The sequence below is a fragment of the Thrips palmi genome, unplaced genomic scaffold (assembly GCF_012932325.1).
Source record: "Thrips palmi isolate BJ-2018 unplaced genomic scaffold, TpBJ-2018v1 HiC_scaffold_4, whole genome shotgun sequence".
Classification (NCBI taxonomy): Eukaryota; Metazoa; Arthropoda; class Insecta; order Thysanoptera; family Thripidae; genus Thrips; species Thrips palmi.
Window position 1 is genome coordinate 4,041,375 of NW_023144631.1, and position 18,633 is coordinate 4,060,007.

The 18,633-nt window shown below is 61.6% G+C and overlaps 1 protein-coding gene across 1 annotated transcript; it reads right to left on the reverse strand.

Moving 5' to 3' along the window:
- Positions 1 to 1,981: 1,981 nt before the first annotated feature.
- LOC117649527 (protein anon-37Cs-like) lies at positions 1,982 to 14,477 on the reverse strand. Its single transcript, XM_034392400.1, has 6 exons — positions 14,437 to 14,477; positions 3,623 to 4,046; positions 3,288 to 3,527; positions 2,756 to 3,208; positions 2,470 to 2,687; positions 1,982 to 2,102 (listed from the first exon to the last, which is right to left on the reverse strand). Exons 1-6 carry the CDS (start codon positions 14,475 to 14,477, stop codon positions 1,982 to 1,984), a joined length of 1,497 nt encoding a protein of 498 aa, XP_034248291.1.
- Positions 14,478 to 18,633: the final 4,156 nt, after the last annotated feature.

Sequence of the window (18,633 nt, forward strand, 5' to 3'; positions counted from 1 at the left end):
CAAAGATCGGGTGGCGCGGGGCCGAGCCGAGCCGAGCCGAGCCGAGCCGGGGCGGTGCTGTTATTAGTGGTATTGTAGGCCCTGCCAGCCAGGCCCAGCCTTTGTGCCTGCCCTTCCTCCAAGGGCACAGCGGCAGCACAGCGGCAGCTTTTTCTAATCTCTACGAAAACGGGCGCGTTTCTCAAATGCAGTTTCCGTCCCTTCAATCCCCTGTTTTGGCAGTGCAGTCGAATTGAGGGCGTAGGTGCAGGGCGCTCCCGCCCGCTTCCGCCCAGAGGGCGCGCGCGACGCACACTCACGGAAGGGCGACGTTAGACAAGGAGGAAGGCGAACGAGAGAGGAGCAACTTTTTTACGACATGTTTACTCAGGAGTGATCACAAAGTATGATAGCTATGTGTGCCGCTGCCGAAAGTTACCAAAGGGGGGAGAGGGCGGCCTGCCAGAGCCGCCTGGAGCCCGGAGCCGCCCGAGAGGGAGGTGTGTTGTCCACTTTGATTGGGGGGGATCCTCTACGACCAAGTTGACATTGAAGGGGAACTGCTGATAAAAGGACTCGCCGTCGTCATGGTCCTGGTGGCGGCGGCGGCGTCCTCGCCGCACGCGGCGTATCGTGTAACTCGGAGCACACAGCGCGCGCTACACTGTAGGACTAGTTTGGGAAAACGCGGCGTGCGTGCTCGCCTGGCTCGCCGCCTCGCCGCGGAGCCGACTCGCCGACTTGAGGAAGTGAATGCGATCCGCATTGTGGCGTGTAAGCGTGGCGTGTAATTAGTGAAGAGCGACAAACTAATTTCGGCGCATTAGCGGACCGAGGTGCCCGCCCCGCCCCGCAATTGACGCACACTCCGCTGGCCCTGCAATCTGCCGCGTCGCTGGCGGGGGAGCTCCGACTTGGCCACTTCCAGCGTGGTTCGACCGAAATACGCAAAAAAAAGAAAACAAAAATGGAAAAGAAATAAATATGGAGCTGTTTGCGCTCTCCGAACGTCTCCGACCGCGGCCTCGTCAATACCCCGCGAACAAAAGATGCGAGTCCCGCATTGGAAGTCACTCGGGCGCGGGGTATATCGGGTCGCTTGTTTGCCCATGTGTAGTGCATACAAGCTGGTGTGCGCGCGGTGCGTGCGGCCCACGAAGAGGGAAAGCAGTGGGGCGCGGACCTCGGCGCGGACTCGCGGAACGGTTAAGCAGCAGCGGGATTCGAACCCGAGGCTTGCGGCCAAAATTCTTGGCGCGTTTTGAGCTCAAAGTGTGACCCCACCAATGGATTGCTCTCCGAGCGAAGAGTCCATAGGCGGGGTCACACGTTCGATTCGAGTCCTGTTAAGCGACTCGGGAGCTGAAAACGCGTCTAGAGTTTTGGCCGCCTCCACTGTGGGCAGGACGACATGCTCATCGGCGCCGGCAGCCTCGACGGCCTGGACGGCCTCGGCAAATGGCACTCCGAGCCGCCGATGGAAGTGGCGGTGGCTTTCGCCGGGGCGTTCGGCGTCCGTCCGGCTAAAAGCAGCGACCGCCGCCCTGCCCCGGCCGGCCCTCTGATGGACCCGGTGTTTTAGCGCGGCCAAGTTATCAGACGACGGAGCACTGCCCCGTGGGCTTGCCCTGGGCTCACCGCGGGGCCCGAGCACTTAGTCATAAAGCAAAGCGGAATGAGATTTGGGCGACACTGGCACTGTCCACGGCCGGGGACGCCGGGGCGAGAAAAGGGGAGGGGGGCGCCGCGATGATGGAAAAGCAGCACGTAATTAGAGGGCCGGCAGAAAGAAAGGGATGAGGGAGAAAGGGAAGTGGAGATACATAATAGATGCGGAAAGTAATCTGTAAGGGCAGACGTCCGCCCTTAGCCGGTTCATCTCGAGCAGGGCTTGCTCGGCGTGGCGCGGCGGGGCGCGGAGACGGATTGACGGGGGCCGATGGTACACCGCTACACTGCTACACCGCGGTGGCGCGGCGCTGCGGTGCCGTTCCTCTCCCCGTCAACACGGGCTCCGCTGGCGGCAGAAGGCGCTCTCCTGGCGCGACGCTTCGACCCGCTCAAGGACGCGGTCCGCCTCGCGCACCCCCGACAGTGCGGCGCCCTGCACCGTGGAGAGGTACCTGGCGAGGGCCGCGCCGGGCCGTGGCCGCGCCGGGCCGTGGCGCCAAGGTTAGGGCCGGCCTACGCCAGCGAGGTCGGTACGAGAAAAAACGCCATCCGGAAGGGTTCTGCCGCTCAGCGGATTTGCCAGGAGACCGGTGGAGGTGGCCAAAATTCTAGACGCGTTTTGAGCTCCAGAGTCGCTAAATGGGACTCAAACGTGTGACCCCACCAATAGATTCCTCGTCCAGAGAGGAATTCATTGGTGGGGCCACACGTTTGATTCGAGTCCCATTTAGCGACTCTGGAGCTCAAAATGCGTCGAGAATTGGGCCGCCCATACCGGTCTTCTGGCCCACTGTGCGCTGCTGACTGACGCGGTCCTACCTGTGGCTGGTGGCCTCGCCGGCGAAGAAGAGGACGTGGTGCACGGGTGCGGCCAGTGTCTGCGACAACAGCTTGCCGTCCTCGTGCTTCGGGTACTCGGTGTAGGCGCCGCAGCTCAGCGCGTCCGTGCTCCACGCCGTCCGCACCATGGCCGTGGGGTAGGGGAAGTCGCTGCACCCCGAGCACTGGCGGAGGTACTGGGTCAGGGTCTCGATCACCTGGGCGGGATGGCAACGATGAGGCACCAATGCAAAGGTTGCTTGTTAGCGGGGAGAGTGCGGCTTACCTCGGCGTCACTGCTGAACTCGAGGGTCCTGGCGGCCTCCCCCATGACGTCCACCTTGATGACGTGGCTGGAGCCGCGGACGGGCAGCAGGCGCGAGACACCCGCCAGCCAGTGGTCCTGGCCGGCGTCGAACACGAAGCCGGCGGCCGCGTTCTGGTCCAGGCGGAGCTCCTCCAGCCACGTCCAGAAGGGCCGTTCGTAGTCCAGGAACACGCGGTTGTGGGGCTGCACCTTGAGCCGGTCGATGGCGTCCACTTTGTCGGCGGGCAGCCCGGGCAGGAACAGGGAGCCATGGGCTTGCTTGAGTACGCCCAGCGGCAGCGCCACGATGACGTGGTCGGCGGGGAGCTCCTCGCCGTCCTCGCACTGCACCACGGCGCGCTGGTCCCGCACCATCCCCCAGCGCACCGCGGCCACGGCCTTGTCGTAGCGCACCCGCGACGGCCCCAGCGTCTGCGGCGGCGCGCCTGGTACAGCGCTCGTCGTTGTGTCCGGCCCGGCCGAGTACTGCACTCTACTCGTCGACGGCTACCTTGAGCAGGGGCTCGAGCGCCGCCACGTGCCCGAGCGGCACCCGGAAGCCGGCGCCGGGCAGCCCCAGGTAGCTGCACACGTGGTCGCGGCTCTGGAAGGCGGCGTCCCGCGGCGAGCGCAGGCGCCGGGCGCACAGCAGCCCCGTCAGCACGCGCGCCGTGGCGTCGCGGTGCTCGGCCGGCACGGCCTGCAGCGCCACCCGCGCGCGGTGCCCCACCAGCTCATCGCCGGACCCCGCCTGGAGCGGCCAAGTGGCAGGGCAGCGAGTAAGAAGACGAACATACGGACCAAGAGGCAGGAAAGGCCGTCGTCTACCTCATGCGGTTCGTCCACGCTCCCAGACAGATCGTTCTCGATGTCGCGGGCGAGCTGGTACGCGCACTGCGCCACCGCGGTGGCCACGGGCATGCCCTTGTCGCCCACCAGCAGGGTGCGGGCCGCGTCCGCGCGCATGGGGCTGCACGGGTAGCCGTCGCCGAAGCCGCCGGGCAGGAAGCCGTCGACGATGGCGCGCCGCACCACGGCGTTGTCGGCCACGTGGTGGAACGTCCGCCACGGCGCGCCCAGCTCGACGACGGCGTCCCCCAGGAAGGACGACTGCACGCGGCCGCCGGGCCGGCAGCGCGCCTCCAGCACCGTCACCTTGCCCACGCCGTTGGCCACCAAGTGCGCCGCGGCCGTGAGCCCCGCCACCCCAGCGCCCAGCACCACCACCTCGGGGTCGCGTTCCGGCAGGCTGGTCCGCGCCACGCAAAAACTGCGGCAATCAACATTTTTAATTAATCATTTTCCTTTGGTGCGGCTTGGACTGCGCGTGTGGTCGGCGGCCGTACCGCGGCTTGGCCTCCGGCTGCGGCTTGAGCGGGCAGGACGGCGCGGGAAGGCTGCTGAGGGTCTCGGGCACGGCCACGGCCAGGGTGCCGGCGAGGCGGCGCGGCGTGAGGGACGCCGCCAACGCCAGCGGACGCAGGGAGGGCATGACGGCGAGGGCGACGCCGCGGCCGCGCGTTGTTGGAGGGCGGTGCGCGGTGCGGCGCCCGGTGGTATTGTCAGGGAGCCAGCCAGACCGAGCCGCCAAGCCAAGCCTGGGGGCCGTTTGGACCGTTTTGACAGATTGTCCAGGCTAGATAAAGGCTGGGCGTGGCGCCTGGTGGCGCCGTGGCCTGTCGCCGTCAAGGTGCTCCAAGTCCAAGCAGCCGGCAGCCCTTTCAGAGGCGCGAGTCGCGGATAAAATGACCCGGGGCGGGGAAGCACGGCGGAGCACGGCAAGGCGCAGCAAGGCGACTCGAGAGGTTTTCTTCATTTCCCCTGCAGGGCCTGCCTGGCCTGCCCGGCCTGCCCCCTCCGAAACTTGGCAAGCCCCCGGTCCCTGGTCCGCCCCTGGCACTGTCGCGGCCCCGCGCTGCCCCGGGCCAGGCCGCCCCCAGCCAAGCTCAGACACCCCGGCCGCCCCCGCTCCGCGCCCTGTTCTTTATCGGAAACCCTCAGACCAAAGTTGAAATCCTTTTCTCCTTCCCGTCCCAGTTTCAATCTCTGCCTGCCCTTCAGAAGTAGATGTCTTCCCGCGGACGGCCGCTGGCCTCGTCGCGGCGCCACCGCGGCGATGATGAAAAAAAGAGGAAAAGAAAATTGAGAAAATCCGACGTCTTATCATTAATTGCGTATTTTTGTGTGCGCGATGTAATTAACGGCCGCTGCAGCGGAATGGAGGCGAAGCAAGTCGGAGCGGAGGCCGTTTTGTTTGTGCCAATCTGAGGAACGCCAGCGTCCCGGCCCGCCAGCGCCATCTCGCGGCCCAATCATCGAAATCATCGGCAGCGCTGCCGTGCCGTGCCGTGCCGTGCCGTGCCGTGCCGTGCCGTGCCCGGCCAGGCGTGGCGGCCGGGCCCACCCCCGCCACCCCGCGCCACCCCGCGCCACCCCGCCTGCAGTCAGGTGGAATATGGACCTGCGCGGCGGCCTCGGCGGCAGCCAGGCAGACAGCCAGCCAGGCAGCCGAGGTGAAAACTTTTAATTTTTGCCGCGCCCCGCCCGTAAATGAGGGGGGTCGTCCCCAAAGGACCTGGCGGGCTCATTGGCCGGGCGCAGGGCGGGTGGGCGGGTGAGGCGGGGCGGCCTGGGGTGGGTCGAGTCGGCGCAGCCCCCGCCTTGAACTTGGCCAAGCAAAATGATGCGATCGGATCGAGCGAGGCTGCCCAATCATTGTCGCCGGGAACAAAGTAGAGGAATTAAAGGTACGCGGGGGGGGGGGGGGGGGGCGGTGGCGACCCGTTCGGACGCGAAAGAGGAGCCGGCGGCGGGCGCGGCGATGTGAAACTTTTGTGATGTCTAGCGGATGAATCGTGACTTTATAATTGCCTCTGCCGAGGTGGCGCCGGCCTCCGGACTGCCCCCCCCCCCCCCCCCCCTCTCGGCCCGGGCGACTCGATCGCGCGTCCGAGTGGAAGCGGATACCGTCAAAACAAGCGGAGAAACGGGACGCCTGCTGGAAGGCCGGCGAGGCCAAAGCGGGGCCAGCGGAGACAATTCGACGGGGTCCCCGTTTCTTCATTAAGTTTTTCTCCGGTCGCATTTTTTTCCTTAACGAAAGCAGTGAGAGGCGCCGAGCGCGCGTCATTTTCTTTTCATGTTTTCTCTGGCCGCCCTCTCGTCGCCGCCACCGTCGTCGTCGTCGTCCGCTTGCCGTGTTATTTTCGCCCCGAATGGCATAAAGGTGCCGGGCATTTATTGGGGCCGGTCTTATCACCGTCATCGCCCGACTGTCCCACACACACATACACACACACTAACACACACACAAGCACGCACACACACAGACACACAGACATGCACACTTCGCTGAGGTCATCTCCTGAAAGCGAGTTACGTCAACTATTTTTACTGCCCTCCTGATTGGGGTGGGGCGGGGCGCGCATGGCGGGGCGGGGCGGGCTGGACGACAACTTGGTCGGAGCAAACAAAGCCATTAGCCAGGCAGGCTGGCCGGCGCGGCCCTGGCCCTGCGCCCTGGCCCTGCCCTGCATGTGCGGCGCCGCCGGAGTTGCCCGCATCGGCGAAGTGGCGGGGCTGCTACTGCTTGGGCTGCTACTCGTTATTGTTTTCTTCTCGTCCGGCGGATGACGTCATGATGACGGTAAAAGTGAATTCGGGCGATGATGGGGGCGAAGGCCGCTCGGCTCGGCGGGCCTTGCGCGGGCCTTGCGCGGGCCTTGCGCGGGTGACGTGGTTTATCCGGTTTTGACAGCTTTCAATTTGGGGCTGCGGCCGGCGAGGCGAGGCCGGGCTGACGGGGTGCACGGCTCCGTCCCGCCGCCAGGCTCGGCCCGCAGCCCGCACGCCCGGAGGACCGACCGGCTCAGCAAAACAAATTCTCCGAGAATGCAACGGTTTTTTGTTTTTTTTCTCTGGCCTGTGTCGGTGTCTCCGCTGGTGTCTCGTTGGCGCCTGGGGGCCCTTGGCGGCGCGCGGCGCGTCCAGCTGGGGCGGCGCGGCGACGGTCCCTTCGCTCTGTCCCTCTCGCACCCCTGCGCGCCGGTGGCGCCGACCCGTGCGTGCGAGAGAGACAGCTGGTGGGGGAGGAAGCCGGAGGGACAATCGGAGCTCGTTGCGCGGCGGGGCTAATTCCTTTTGGACCCTGTCGCCCCGTCGCCCCGTCGCCCCGCCGGCGGCCCGGAATCGCTGGAGGGCCGAGGGCAGGCGGAGGCAGGCTGGCACCTGGCCACCCCTGTCCGTCTCTGTCACTCCAGAGAGACGCGTCGCGGCGCCGAGGTCCGGCCGAGCGGGACGGAGAGAGACAGAGTGAGACGTGAGGGCGGAGGCCTTATTGGAGATGCCAGCGGTGAAGTAGCGGCGTCGCGCTGAAAGACACTGCGTCGCCGGCCTGGCGCGGGGCGTGGCGGGGCGTGGCGGGGCGGGGTATCGAGGTCACGTGCCCGTCGTCCGGGGCGTCGGATATCAACACCTTGGCGGCCCTCTCGTGGACGTCGTGGACGTCGTGGACAGCCTGGGTCGTGTGACGAGATATTTCCATTATAAGGTGGCCGGCCGGCCTCCCATGGCGCGGTGGCGTGGCGGGGTGGAACAGGACCGAAAAGGAAGCCAGCCCGGCGACGCTGTGAGTCCTTTGTTCGGCTTGGCTATGGCTCCTTGTGGGGGTCGGCGCCGAGGTCTGCGCGCTGGCTGGACCGTCGACGTGGAGGTGCAGTACAGGGGCTGCAGTTTCGGCCAGCCTGTTCTGCGGGCCAGCCGGTCGGCCGGCGGCGTGGCGGTCAGTTGTCGGTGTACTGCCTTGCCTCCCAGCCGCCTCGCCCGGAGGGTGCCCGGAGGGTGCGGGGCGTGCGGCGCACAGTGCGGCGTGCGGCTGCGTGTTCGGAATGCTGGGCGGCACTGAGTAGAGTCTTGGAGGGCTTTTGTCTGTGCGACGCGTCACACGGAGAGGCGGTGAGGCGTGGCGGGCTGTGGCGGGGCGGGGCGGGGCGGGGCGGGGCGGGGCGGGGCGGGGCGGGGCGGCCAGGTCGAGTGGCGCCCGACCACCCCGAGGCGTACCGTAAGACGCACCCGCACACACTCTCTCTCCCTCTCACACACATACCTATACATACACTCACACACACTCGCCAAAGTCTCCACGAAGATTCAATAAAAAAAGTGGAGTTTCAAAATAATTTTGAAGTTTGGGTACCCTTGTATTTTCTCAATAAGAAATTTAAAAAATACAACAACATGGTATTGATGGTCGTTTTTTTAGGTTCTTGCTGTTTTTACGGTGGATGTGGCTGGAGGTGAAGCGAAAAGGACTGGATCCCGGCACACTAGAGAGTTGAAGGGTTGTTGGGCGCGGTTGGGCGGCCCCGGCTTGGCGTGTGCATCGAAACCGCCGTTGGTTTTCCCAGCACGCTATTCCGCCTCCTCCTCCACAGTTCCAATTTAAATTCCCGGAACTTCTTGAACCGAGACTTCAACGACACTCGTCGCGCTGCGGTCTGATTCCGAACGGCGCGTTCGTCGCCCTGTCTCTCTCGCACTCGTGGGGCGTCCCCTCGGCGTGCGAGAGAGACGGCATGAGGAAAACACGGCAGCCTCTTAGTTTACTAGCTGCTAGACTGCGTCGCGGGGCCGCGCTTTGACGGCGAGATTGGTGAGGTCGGTGTGGTGGTGCGGTCGGTGTGTGTGGCACAGCCTTCGCGGCCTCCGCGGCCACCACTGTACGGCATCCGTGGCCTCGTGGCCTCCATCCACCACGGCTTTCAGCACGGCCTCTGTGACCTCCACCACGACCTCTGGGGCTTCTGTGGCCTCCACGACGGCCTCCGCGGCCTCCTTCACGGCCTATGCGTCCTCCACCTCGGCCTTAGCGCCTCCATGGCGTCCGCGGCCTCCTTCACGGCTGCGGCCTCCACCACGACCGCCGCGGTGAATCTGTACCCTGCTTTGCTTTTGGACAAACATCCCGCGCTGCGCGTGCTTCGCGCTGCAATCGGTTCCGGCAAGTTTGGCCGCGCCGCCGCGCCACTCCAGTTTGTTGTTGTGCCGCTCATTGGCTCGGACCGGAATTGGACTGCCACTCAGCGCGGAGGAGGGGAAGGATAGAGAGGGGGTGATCGCGGAGTGCAGCTTGTCAATGTGGGGGGCGGGCCACAGTGTGCCAGAAGACCGGCGCAGGCGGCCAAAACTCCAGACGCGTTTTGAGCTCCAGAGTCGCTAAATAGGACTCGAACCATACGTGTGACCCCACCAATGGATTCCTCGTTCGGAGAGCAATCCATTGGTGGGGTCACATGTTCGGTTCGAGTCCCATTTAGCGACTCTGGAGCTCAAAACGCGTCCAGACTTTTGGCCGCCTGCACCGGTCTTCTGGCCCACTGTGCGGGCTGGGCGGGCCGCACCAGTCTGGTCTGCCTCCCTCCCTCCGCCGCGGGCCGCCCCGTGAGTGCGAGGGAGATGGAGCGCGGCCTGCTGCAGCGGGTCAAGGAGTGCGGCGCAGGTGCGCCACGAGAAATCGGGCGTTCCGGAGAATGGACCCTTGTCCTCGTGCAGCCACGCCGGGCAGCGCCGGGCAGCGCCGGGCAGCGCCGCTAAAAAAAGCAAACCTGCAAAACAGAATGGGACTTTGATTTCTTTGATTTGGAATGCGATCGCCAGCGGGTAACGCAAAGTTGTGAAAAGTTTGACGAGAGCGGCGCGCGCAAAAGCAAAAGCCTATTGGAATCGGCCGAGCTCGGCCGGGCTCGGCTCCGCTCGTTTGCGATTGTTGCTGTGTCGGGCGGGCTGGCTTCGCTGGCTTCGCTGGCTTCACCGGGCTCATGGCAACGATTTCGCTTTGAAGTCCGCTGCTCTGCTGGGTGTGTTGCGTCATTGCACATTGTTTCTGATTCGCATTAAGGCGGCAACTCTCATCCACGCGAGGCGAGACGAGCGAGACGAACAGAACGAGCTTTTGCCGCTCCATTCCACGACTAATCAGATTGCCCATTGTCGCGTCGTTTCGATTCGCGTTTAATTTCGCTTGTTATCGCTGGCCGCGATGCAGCGCGTGCTCTTTAATGGTGGCGTGTTTTCCATTGTTGTTGTTGTTGTTGTTGTTGTTGTTGTTGTTGTCTCGAGAAATTGCGCGCGAAAATGGCGCGACTCGTGCCGCTGGAAATGCAACAGGGTGGGATTGGGGGTGAGTAATTACCTGTCATGTTAGCGGTAATGAGGCTGTCAGGCCGCCCCGCCCCGCCGCGCCGCGTCTCGGTGACCAGCGGCACCTCCCAAGTGACAGCCCGACAGGAGTGAAAGCTTGACAGTTGCATTGCCGTGGGCCCAGCCCTCCAGCCGACGGATTCCGGGAGTCGTTTTCGTCGCCCTGTCCCTCTCGCACCTGTAGGGGACGCCCCATGAGAGTGAGAGAGACGAAGAGCGACTCTCGGAATCCGTCCACAGCCCTCGGCGCCGTCGCCGTCGGCCCAGCGGCGCGTGATTTCGCAGCGCCCGGATTACGCGTGTCGTCCGGCCTTCGACTGTTATGACGTCATTTTTGAACTCGTCCCTTTCTTTTTATTATTTGTTGTTTTTTTTTGAGTGTGTGATAACCTTTTTCCGACAGCCTACGTCAGTATCAGCCCGGCAATTTTGCCTTTGAGAAGCGAATCCTTTGGAAGCTACTACTTTATGACGAACTAGACGCCGTGGAGCGAATTATCGATTTCATGTTGTTGTTTCGCTTTGTTGCAGGTACGTGAGGGGCTCTATCGGGAAAAACTGGGAGTGGCATGCTGTGAAGGTGAGACGCAAAGGAAGGGCTGCTCCATTTAATTGCTCGTGGATCCGGTGAGAGGGCAGCAAAGGACGCGGCAAAAGCGCGTCTCCTTTGAATCCTGGCAATATCGGTTCATTGCCAGGAAAATATCTTTTGAGATTTCCAGAAGATTTTTCTTGTGTTTCATTCCTTATCTGGTGGTGATGGCTCTGCGTTTTCGCTGGCGTGAGTCGTACCGACGAATGAACAAACTGCTTCGGAACCTCCAGTATGCGAAGTGAACAGCCACAGCAACCAGCACAATCGCCGCGTCGGATAAATGTTTTTTTTTTTCAAAACAGAAAAAAAGCTGTGTTTTTTTTTGTCCGGACATGTGAGGGGAATGCGCGTCCGAACGCGTGTTACTGGCAGATGGTTCGAGTGCAGGCAGGCCGAGGCAAGCCATGGCAAGCCCCCCCTCCCCCTGCCCGTTTCCTCTGAGCTCTCCGGTCCTGCCTGCTGGTACCGTCTGCTTTTCCTAATCCCGCCCTCGTATCGGCAGATAGGCCCTACGGTGGGCCCTTGACGCTGGCCCGGCCGCCCTACTGGGCCTGTTTGCTTTCAGTTAGGCCCCGGCCTCCCCCCGCCTCATCCCCCTTGTCCGGAAAGGGATTTGGATGAATTCGGCCCGCGTGTTTCTGTTTTTATCCGATGTCGGCGTTGTTCCCTCGGAAACTTTGTTCGCCGGCCGGATGAGCCGGCCGGGGCAGCCAGCGGCCGGAGGGCGGCGGAGCGTGGCGATGCAGGGCGCTGCAGGCCGGCCGGGGCGGCAAGCGTCACGGGGACCACCGCGTCCTGCAAGTTTCAAAGGCGCTGTCTGCCTGCCCGGCCCTGCCGGCCCTGCCGGCCCTGCTGGCCCACCTGGCCTGCCTGCAACTTACTCGAGGCGCTCTGTGATGCTGCCCGGGCTGCCCAGGATGCCTGCCAACCCCTCGGGGCGCGCGCCCGGCGCCTGCTGACAGCGCCCGTTTAAACTTGAGGCTCCTGCCAGTGGCCTGCCCGCCAGCCCGGAGTGCGTAGCGCGGCGTAGCCTAGCCGCCTGCAGACTGATTCCGAGAGTCGTTTCCGTCGCTCTGTCTCTCTCGGACTCACGGGGCGCGCCGTGCCGGTGCGAGAGAGACGGAGCGCCGAAAACGACGAGCCCGCAGCGCTGCCCCGCGCGGCGGGTTGCCTATCGCCGAGTCCGCGGGCGGCGGCGAGGTGGCAAGGCCGGCCGAGGCCCGCCAAGTGCAGTGGAGTCGGCTTATAAAAGACCGAGCAGTGGCGCTGCTGGCGCTGCTGGCGCCGCCGTGGCGCTGCGGTGGATCCCGCCGGCACCGTCGTTCCTTGTCGCTCATAAAAGTTTCACCTCGCCACGACGGCCAAAATAAAGAACCCGTGGCAACGGGCGAGGGGGAGGGGGGAAGCCGGCGGCGCGGATTTGCCATCCTCGTGTGCTCCCCCCGGAGCGTCCCGGACCCATCATTGTATCAACAGCGAGACTGGTGTAATTAAAGTGATCCAGAGAGGGAGCGAGAGAGGCGGACGCGCGGACGGAGAGAGAGGGATGGAGGGAGTGAGGCCGGGCGGTCCGGCCGTCGGCCGGTCTTTGACGTGGTCGCACATGCGAAGTCGCTCCAAATCGGATGGGAAGTTGGGGCGGCCGGCGAGGGGCGGGGCGGTAGTCCGGGCCGGTGGTGGCCAAGCCGCACTGACCGCGCGCTGCGGTGGCTTCGATGAACGTAGTCTCGCATGTTACTTTAGAAAAAAATATATGAACCGTTTAAAAAAATGTCGTGGAATGAAATTGAAATAAAAAAAATTACACGGTGATTCATGGGAAACGTTTTTATATTTAACAACTTCGTAATTAATTGACGTCAATTTTTCATCGTCCGCAGCGCGCCTACCCTGCGTGTGCCTGTTTGTATACCCTGTGTGTGTGCGCGCGTGTGTGTGTGTGAGAGAGAGGGGACTGGATTACATGACGCTGCCCCGAGGCGCGACACGCCGCGCGGTGGCCTTGTCATTTACACAGGCCGCTCTAGCTGCTCGTCGGACTGCAGGCTGGGAAATCAGCCCTGCTCCCGTGGCGCGGCGGGGCGCGGCGGGGTGTGGTGGGGTGCGGCGGGGTGTGGTGGGGCGCGGCGGGGTGTGGTGGGGTGCGGCGGGGTGTGGTGGGGCGCGGCGGGGTGTGGTGGGGTGCGGCGGGGCGAGGTGGGGCGCGCGGCCGCGCCGATTCACCGCGCTAACCTCAACCACCCCAAAGCCGCCCTCAACACCTGTCCCGGGCGACCACTTGGCTGGCTGCTCGGGCTGGCCGCCGCGCCGCGTTTCATTCGCAACCGAAATGAGCACTCCGGCAGCACTATGATGTGCCTCGCCTCCCCCTCCGCCCTTCTCGATGGGGTAATGGACGGGAAATGAATAGGAATTGAATCAAAAATCCATTTCAACGACCAATCGATGCCGCCCACCCTGCAGGTGCGCGGCAGCGCGGCCGCGTTACACGAGCAATGGCAAGACGCCAGTGGATAGCTGCGCAAAACTAGCGTTCTTGCCTGAGCTAGTTTGCGCACTGATATGTCCGCCCGAACAGTGTGGTTATTCCCTTGTCCCCAGTGCTCTAGTAGACCGACGCTTGGTGGGAACCGCGCGTGGTCCGGCGCCGCGCCGCCCGCCCACGCGGCTCATGTATCCCCACTGTAATGATGTGGTGCAACAAGGAGGGGGGAATATCGGGAGGATAATGCATTAGCCTCGACGAGCAAGTTGGTGGCGGCGTATCGAGCACGCCGCCGTCGTCGGGCCACGGTGGGGCACTTGATGATGCGCTCGGGCGGGCCGAGGGCGGGCCGAGGCCGCACCGAGGCCGTGCCGGGCCCTGAGCCGCGCGCGCACTGCCATGCGTTAGCGGGTTTGGTTTCGTCCCATCATCAAGTTTGTAACACCAACTTTTCAACTTTTCAACAACGAAGCCAATTTACGGGACAAACTTTGGCGCGCAAGCGGCGCCCGCGCTCCACGCTCGGTAACCTCGTTCTCCTTTGACCTCCACTCGCCTCGCGCGGCGCGCACGGCCAACCCGCACGGCCAACCCGCTGCACCGCGCGCCGTGGCCGCCGTGTCACTGCGTGTGTTTGCCGGGATTACAAGCCCTTGCGGCAGGCGGGCGCCGCCAGCTATAAAAGGCGAAATATGAAAAAAGTGTCCGGAAAATGTGAAAAATGGAAACGGATTGAGGGCGGTCCATCCGACCGCACCGCGCGCCAATTACTCCGACGCGATGCGCCTTTGAAAGCCGGACTGAATGGGCGCGGCCAGCGTATGTACGCCGAGTGTGTGACGCGGGCCGCGCGGTGGTGGCCAGCCTGCCGTGAGACACGCCGTCTCTCCCGCACCCCCGCCCGTGCGAGGGGGACAGAGAGCTCTGTATGGAATGAGCCGGTAGGACGGCCCTCCCGCAAGGATGTGCTGAATGCCGAAGCGCTCTGCCGTCTGATTCCCTAAATGGGCGATCGGCGATAAAGTCAATCAAAAAGCGCGGCGCGACGCACGGACTGGCCGCATCAATGAAAGGCTGCCTGAATGGGCGGCCGCGCGGACGGTGTGCCGCGCTGATGGCAGATTGGAGTGGCGTGCAGTGAATGCGGACGGACGTCGGACGGACGTCGGGGACGTCAGCGACAATGACGCAGGTGTGACGTCGCTCGCGTCGCCGCGCCGAGACGGGCTGGCCGCGCCGCCTGGACGTCACACAGTGGGCCAGAAGACCGGTGGAGGCGGCCAAAATCCCGGACGCGTTTGGAGCTCCAGAGTCGCTTAGTGAGACTCGAACCGAACGTGACCCCACTCGTACGTGGCCCCACGGATTGCTCTCCGAACCAACTCAGTGAAATAATCAACATAATCCGACACAATGACAATCATGCTTTCGGAGATTCAATCACGTTTTGTCCATTTTTGCGAGGCTGCTGCTCCCAAACTAGCAGCGGTCAAAGCCTTCCCCAGTCAGGGCATGAAAGAGTAGGGCCTTAAGAATACTAGGGCGTTGAGGGAGGCCTTTGACCGCAGCTAGATTGGACGCACTGGCCGCCTAAAGTCAGCAAAAACGGCTACTTTCGGAGATTCAATCACGTTTTGTCCATTTTTGCGAGGCTGCTGCTCCCAAACTAGCAGCGGTCAAAGCCTTCCCCAGTCGGGGCATGAAAGAGTAGGGTCTTAAGAATACTAGGGCGTTGAGGGAGGCCTTTGACCGCAGCTAGATTGGACGCACTGGCCGCCTAAAGTCAGCAAAAACGGCTACTTTCGGAGATTCAATCACGTTTTGTCCATTTTTGCGAGGCTGCTGCTCCCAAACTAGCAGCGGTCAAAGCCTTCCCCAGTCAGGGCATGAAAGAGTAGGGCCTTAAGAATACTAGGGCAGCGGTTCCCAACCTTGGGGTCGCGACCCCGAATGGGGTCGCGAAAAAATTTCGAAGGGTCGCGGCGAGGTGGTTGGGGTCGCCTGGGGTCGCGACTGTTTCCCGGCTGGCAGAATTGTTCAAAACGGTCGAAAATGCCTTTGAAAACTCGTGTTTTGGGCCGACTTTAAGCAGCAACTGCGTCTGATCCGAGGCGGGCATTTTGCTCCCTCAACGGGCAGTTGGTCTTTGGACCTTCCTTTAGCATGCCTTTGTTACGGAGTGCAATTATCAGTCTTAGTTTGGGAGCAGTATTGTCTCAAAGTTGGCCGAAACGCTCAGAAATGTCTATGAAAAATCGTGTTTTGGGCCGATTTTAAGCAGCCACTGCGTCTGATCCGAGGCGGGCATTTTGCTCCCTCAACAGGCATTTGGTCTTTGGACCTTCCTTTAGAATGCCTTTGTTACGGAGTGCGATTATCGGCCTTAGTTTGGGAGCAGTATTGTCTCAAAGTGGATCAAAATGGCATTCAAAGGCATTTTATACTGTTTTCATCAACTTTGAGACAATACTGCTCCCAAACTAAGGCCGATAATCGCACTCCGTAACAAAGGCATGCTAAAGGAAGGTCCAAAGACCAAATGCCCGTTGAGGGAGGACGAGATACCGCCTCGGATCAGACGCAGTGGCTGCTTAAAGTCGGCCCAAAACACGACTTTTCAAAGACATTTGTGGCCGTTTTGATCTACTTTGCGGCAATACTGCTCCCAAACTAAGGTGGATTATCGCACTTTGTATCAAAGGCATGCTAAAGGAGGGGTCGCGTGGGGTCGCGAAATTTTTCCTGGGGGTCGCGGAAATTTTTTGTATCAAATTTGGGGTCGCGAACCGAAAAAGGTTGGGAACCGCTGTACTAGGGCGTTGAGGGAGGCCTTTGACCGCAGCTAGATTGGACGCACTGGCCGCCTAAAGTCAGCAAAAACGGCTACTTTCGGAGATTCAATCACGTTTTGTCCATTTTTGCGAGGCTGCTGCTCCCAAACTAGCAGCGGTCAAAGCCTTCCCCAGTCAGGGCATGAAAGAGTAGGGCCTTAAGAATATTAGGGCGTTGAGGGAGGCCTTTGACCGCAGCTAGATTGGACGCACTGGCCGCCTAAAGTCAGCAAAAACGGCTACTTTCGGAGATTCAATCACGTTTTGTCCATTTTTGCGAGGCTGCTGCTCCCAAACTAGCAGCGGTCAAAGCCTTCCCCAGTCGGGGCATGAAAGAGTAGGGTCTTAAGAATACTAGGGCGTTGAGGGAGGCCTTTGACCGCAGCTAGATTGGACGCACTGGCCGCCTAAAGTCAGCAAAAACGGCTACTTTCGGAGATTCAATCACGTTTTGTCCATTTTTGCGAGGCTGCTGCTCCCAAACTAGCAGCGGTCAAAGCCTTCCCCAGTCAGGGCATGAAAGTGTAGGGCCTTAAGAATACTAGGGCGTTGAGGGAGGCCTTTGACCGCAGCTAGATTGGACGCACTGGCCGCCTAAAGTCAGCAAAAACGGCTACTTTCGGAGATTCAATCACGTTTTGTCCATTTTTGCGAGGCTGCTCCTCCCAAACTAGCAGCGGTCAAAGCCTTCCCCAGTCAGGGCATGAAAGAGTAGGGCCTTAAGAATACTAGGGCGTTGAGATGGTCTTAGACCGCAGCCAATTTGGCCGCAGCGGCCGTCCAAAGACAGCTTTCCGTTTCTGGCGGCCAATAATCTCCAAATGTTCCTAATAATCAACATAATCAATCCCATATAAGCAGTGATATTCAGAATAATCAAAAGTATTCCACATAACATATTCTCTATAATTTTAATTTTAAAGTGTTCCAGTCGAATTCCGTAGCCGTTTGGTCGCCTTAACGGTTCCCTAAACGGACAGTCATCTCACCTGCACCTCACCCGTTTTTGACGCGCGCGCTTGATTTCGCCGTACTTCCCCGCGGTTCCCAGCCCTCGCGTCCCGGACGTAAGGAGGCCCCGGAGACAGGCTGACGCACGCCACTGGAAGCGCTGGAAGAAACATGAGGCGGGGAGTAATCTGGCCCATTTGGAGGCAGCGTAGGTGTCTCATTAGTCCGGGCCAGTGGCTGCGTTTGGTTCGTGTGTGTGTGTGTGTGTGTGTGTGTGTGTGTGTGTGTGTGTGTGTGTGTGTGTGCGTCATTTTCTCTGCCTGCCAGCCCGTTATGCCGTGTCTGGTTATCACGCTGGGCGGCCCAGAATATATATACGGTAGGCAGGCGTCTCCAGCCCCTGTTTCAGGCAGTTCCAGGGCAGTTCCAGGGCAGTTCCAGGGCAGTTCCACGAACTGCATCATGCCACTGCTTTGCTTTGATTTGCCCCGCCAAAGGAGCGTGTGTTCCGTCTTCTGTTCCTGCGAATTGATTTCTCCCCGGCGCTTCTATAGTACTTTCCTTTTACTCGTCCTTGAAGGCCGCCGTTGTTGTCCTTCGATGGGTTAGTGGCGCAAAAAATAGGAAAGTGTGTGCTGTTGCTCTTTCTGGGCGGTGCCTACGCTGCCCGGCGCTGCCCGGCGGTGCCGCGTCCATCTGCTTGTTGACAGACGACCCCCCTCGGACGCGGCCGACGCGGCGCTGGGGACGCCGGACAGCCGGGCGAGTCCTTCTCTGCCTCTCCTCGCCCCCGCAGCCCCGCAGCCCCGCACGGGACGCTCCACGAGTGCGACAGAGTCGGGCTGACCAAAAGTACTGTTCGGAGTCAGTTCGCTGGGCGACGATTGAAATAAAATCAGTGCAATCAAAGAGCTGTCCTTTCCAGCGTCCCTCTCGTTGGTTTGCTGCTCTTCTTATCACCAGCAAGACGACGGCTGTCACGCTCACGCTCTCGCTCTTGTTTTCTGCCGTACAGCGCGGCGCTTAACGTGGCGTGGACACAAAGAGAGAGATAAAGTGCGAAATGTGCGGCAAATTGTCGCAAAGTGTATCACGCTTCGACGGGCACCTCGTCGACGAAATTGAGCCCCGTCCGTCCCTCCTTTTTTGCCGTCGTGATGAAAAGGACGCCTCGCCCCGCATGCCGGCGACGAAGTGCCTGGAATGCTGGCCAGCCAAGCCGGGCCGAGCCGGACCGAGCCAGACCAGGTCGAGATGGTTTGCGATATTGGCCGCCTCGCTTTGAGTACGTCTGTGCACGCCCTGTTGGATGCCGGTCAATGTTTGGCCGCCCTTTCGGCGACGCCACTGCCCTCCATGACACAGACACAATGCTCAGTGCGCCGGAAGACCGGTGCAGGTGGCCAAAATTCTAGACGCGTTAGTTCTAGGGTCGCTAAGGGACTCGAAACGAACGTGTGACCCCATCAATGGATTGCTCTCCGAACGAGGAATCCATTGGTGGAGTCACACGTTCGTTTTAAGTCCTGTTTAGCGACTCTGCAGCTGAAAACGCGTTTAGAGTTTGTGGCCGCCTCCACCGGTCTTTAGGGCCGCCGCGCCTCACTTAGGGTGACGCGGCGCACCTTTCAAACAAGAAGGATTGCCGTCCGGGGACGACCCAGTCCTTCTTCATCACGGGGTCCAAAACTTTGTTTTGTATCATTCCGGCCGATTCCGGCGCAACGCGCACAACGCGTGTGCTCTGTCTTCCACGCCATTGCCTCCGCAAACTTCCTGCTCATATTCAGCAACGAAA

Excerpts from the sequence above, each read along its gene's own strand:
- LOC117649527 (XM_034392400.1), bottom strand. The coding sequence starts at position 14,477 with ATGATTGTCATTGTGTCGGATTATGTTGATTATTTCACTGA. Across the intron at positions 3,209-3,287 it reads CGCTCGAGCCCCTGCTCAAG|ACGCTGGGGCCGTCGCGGGT; the intron begins GTAGCCGTCGAC and ends GCGCCGCCGCAG. Across the intron at positions 2,688-2,755 it reads AGTTCAGCAGTGACGCCGAG|GTGATCGAGACCCTGACCCA; the intron begins GTAAGCCGCACT and ends CATCCCGCCCAG.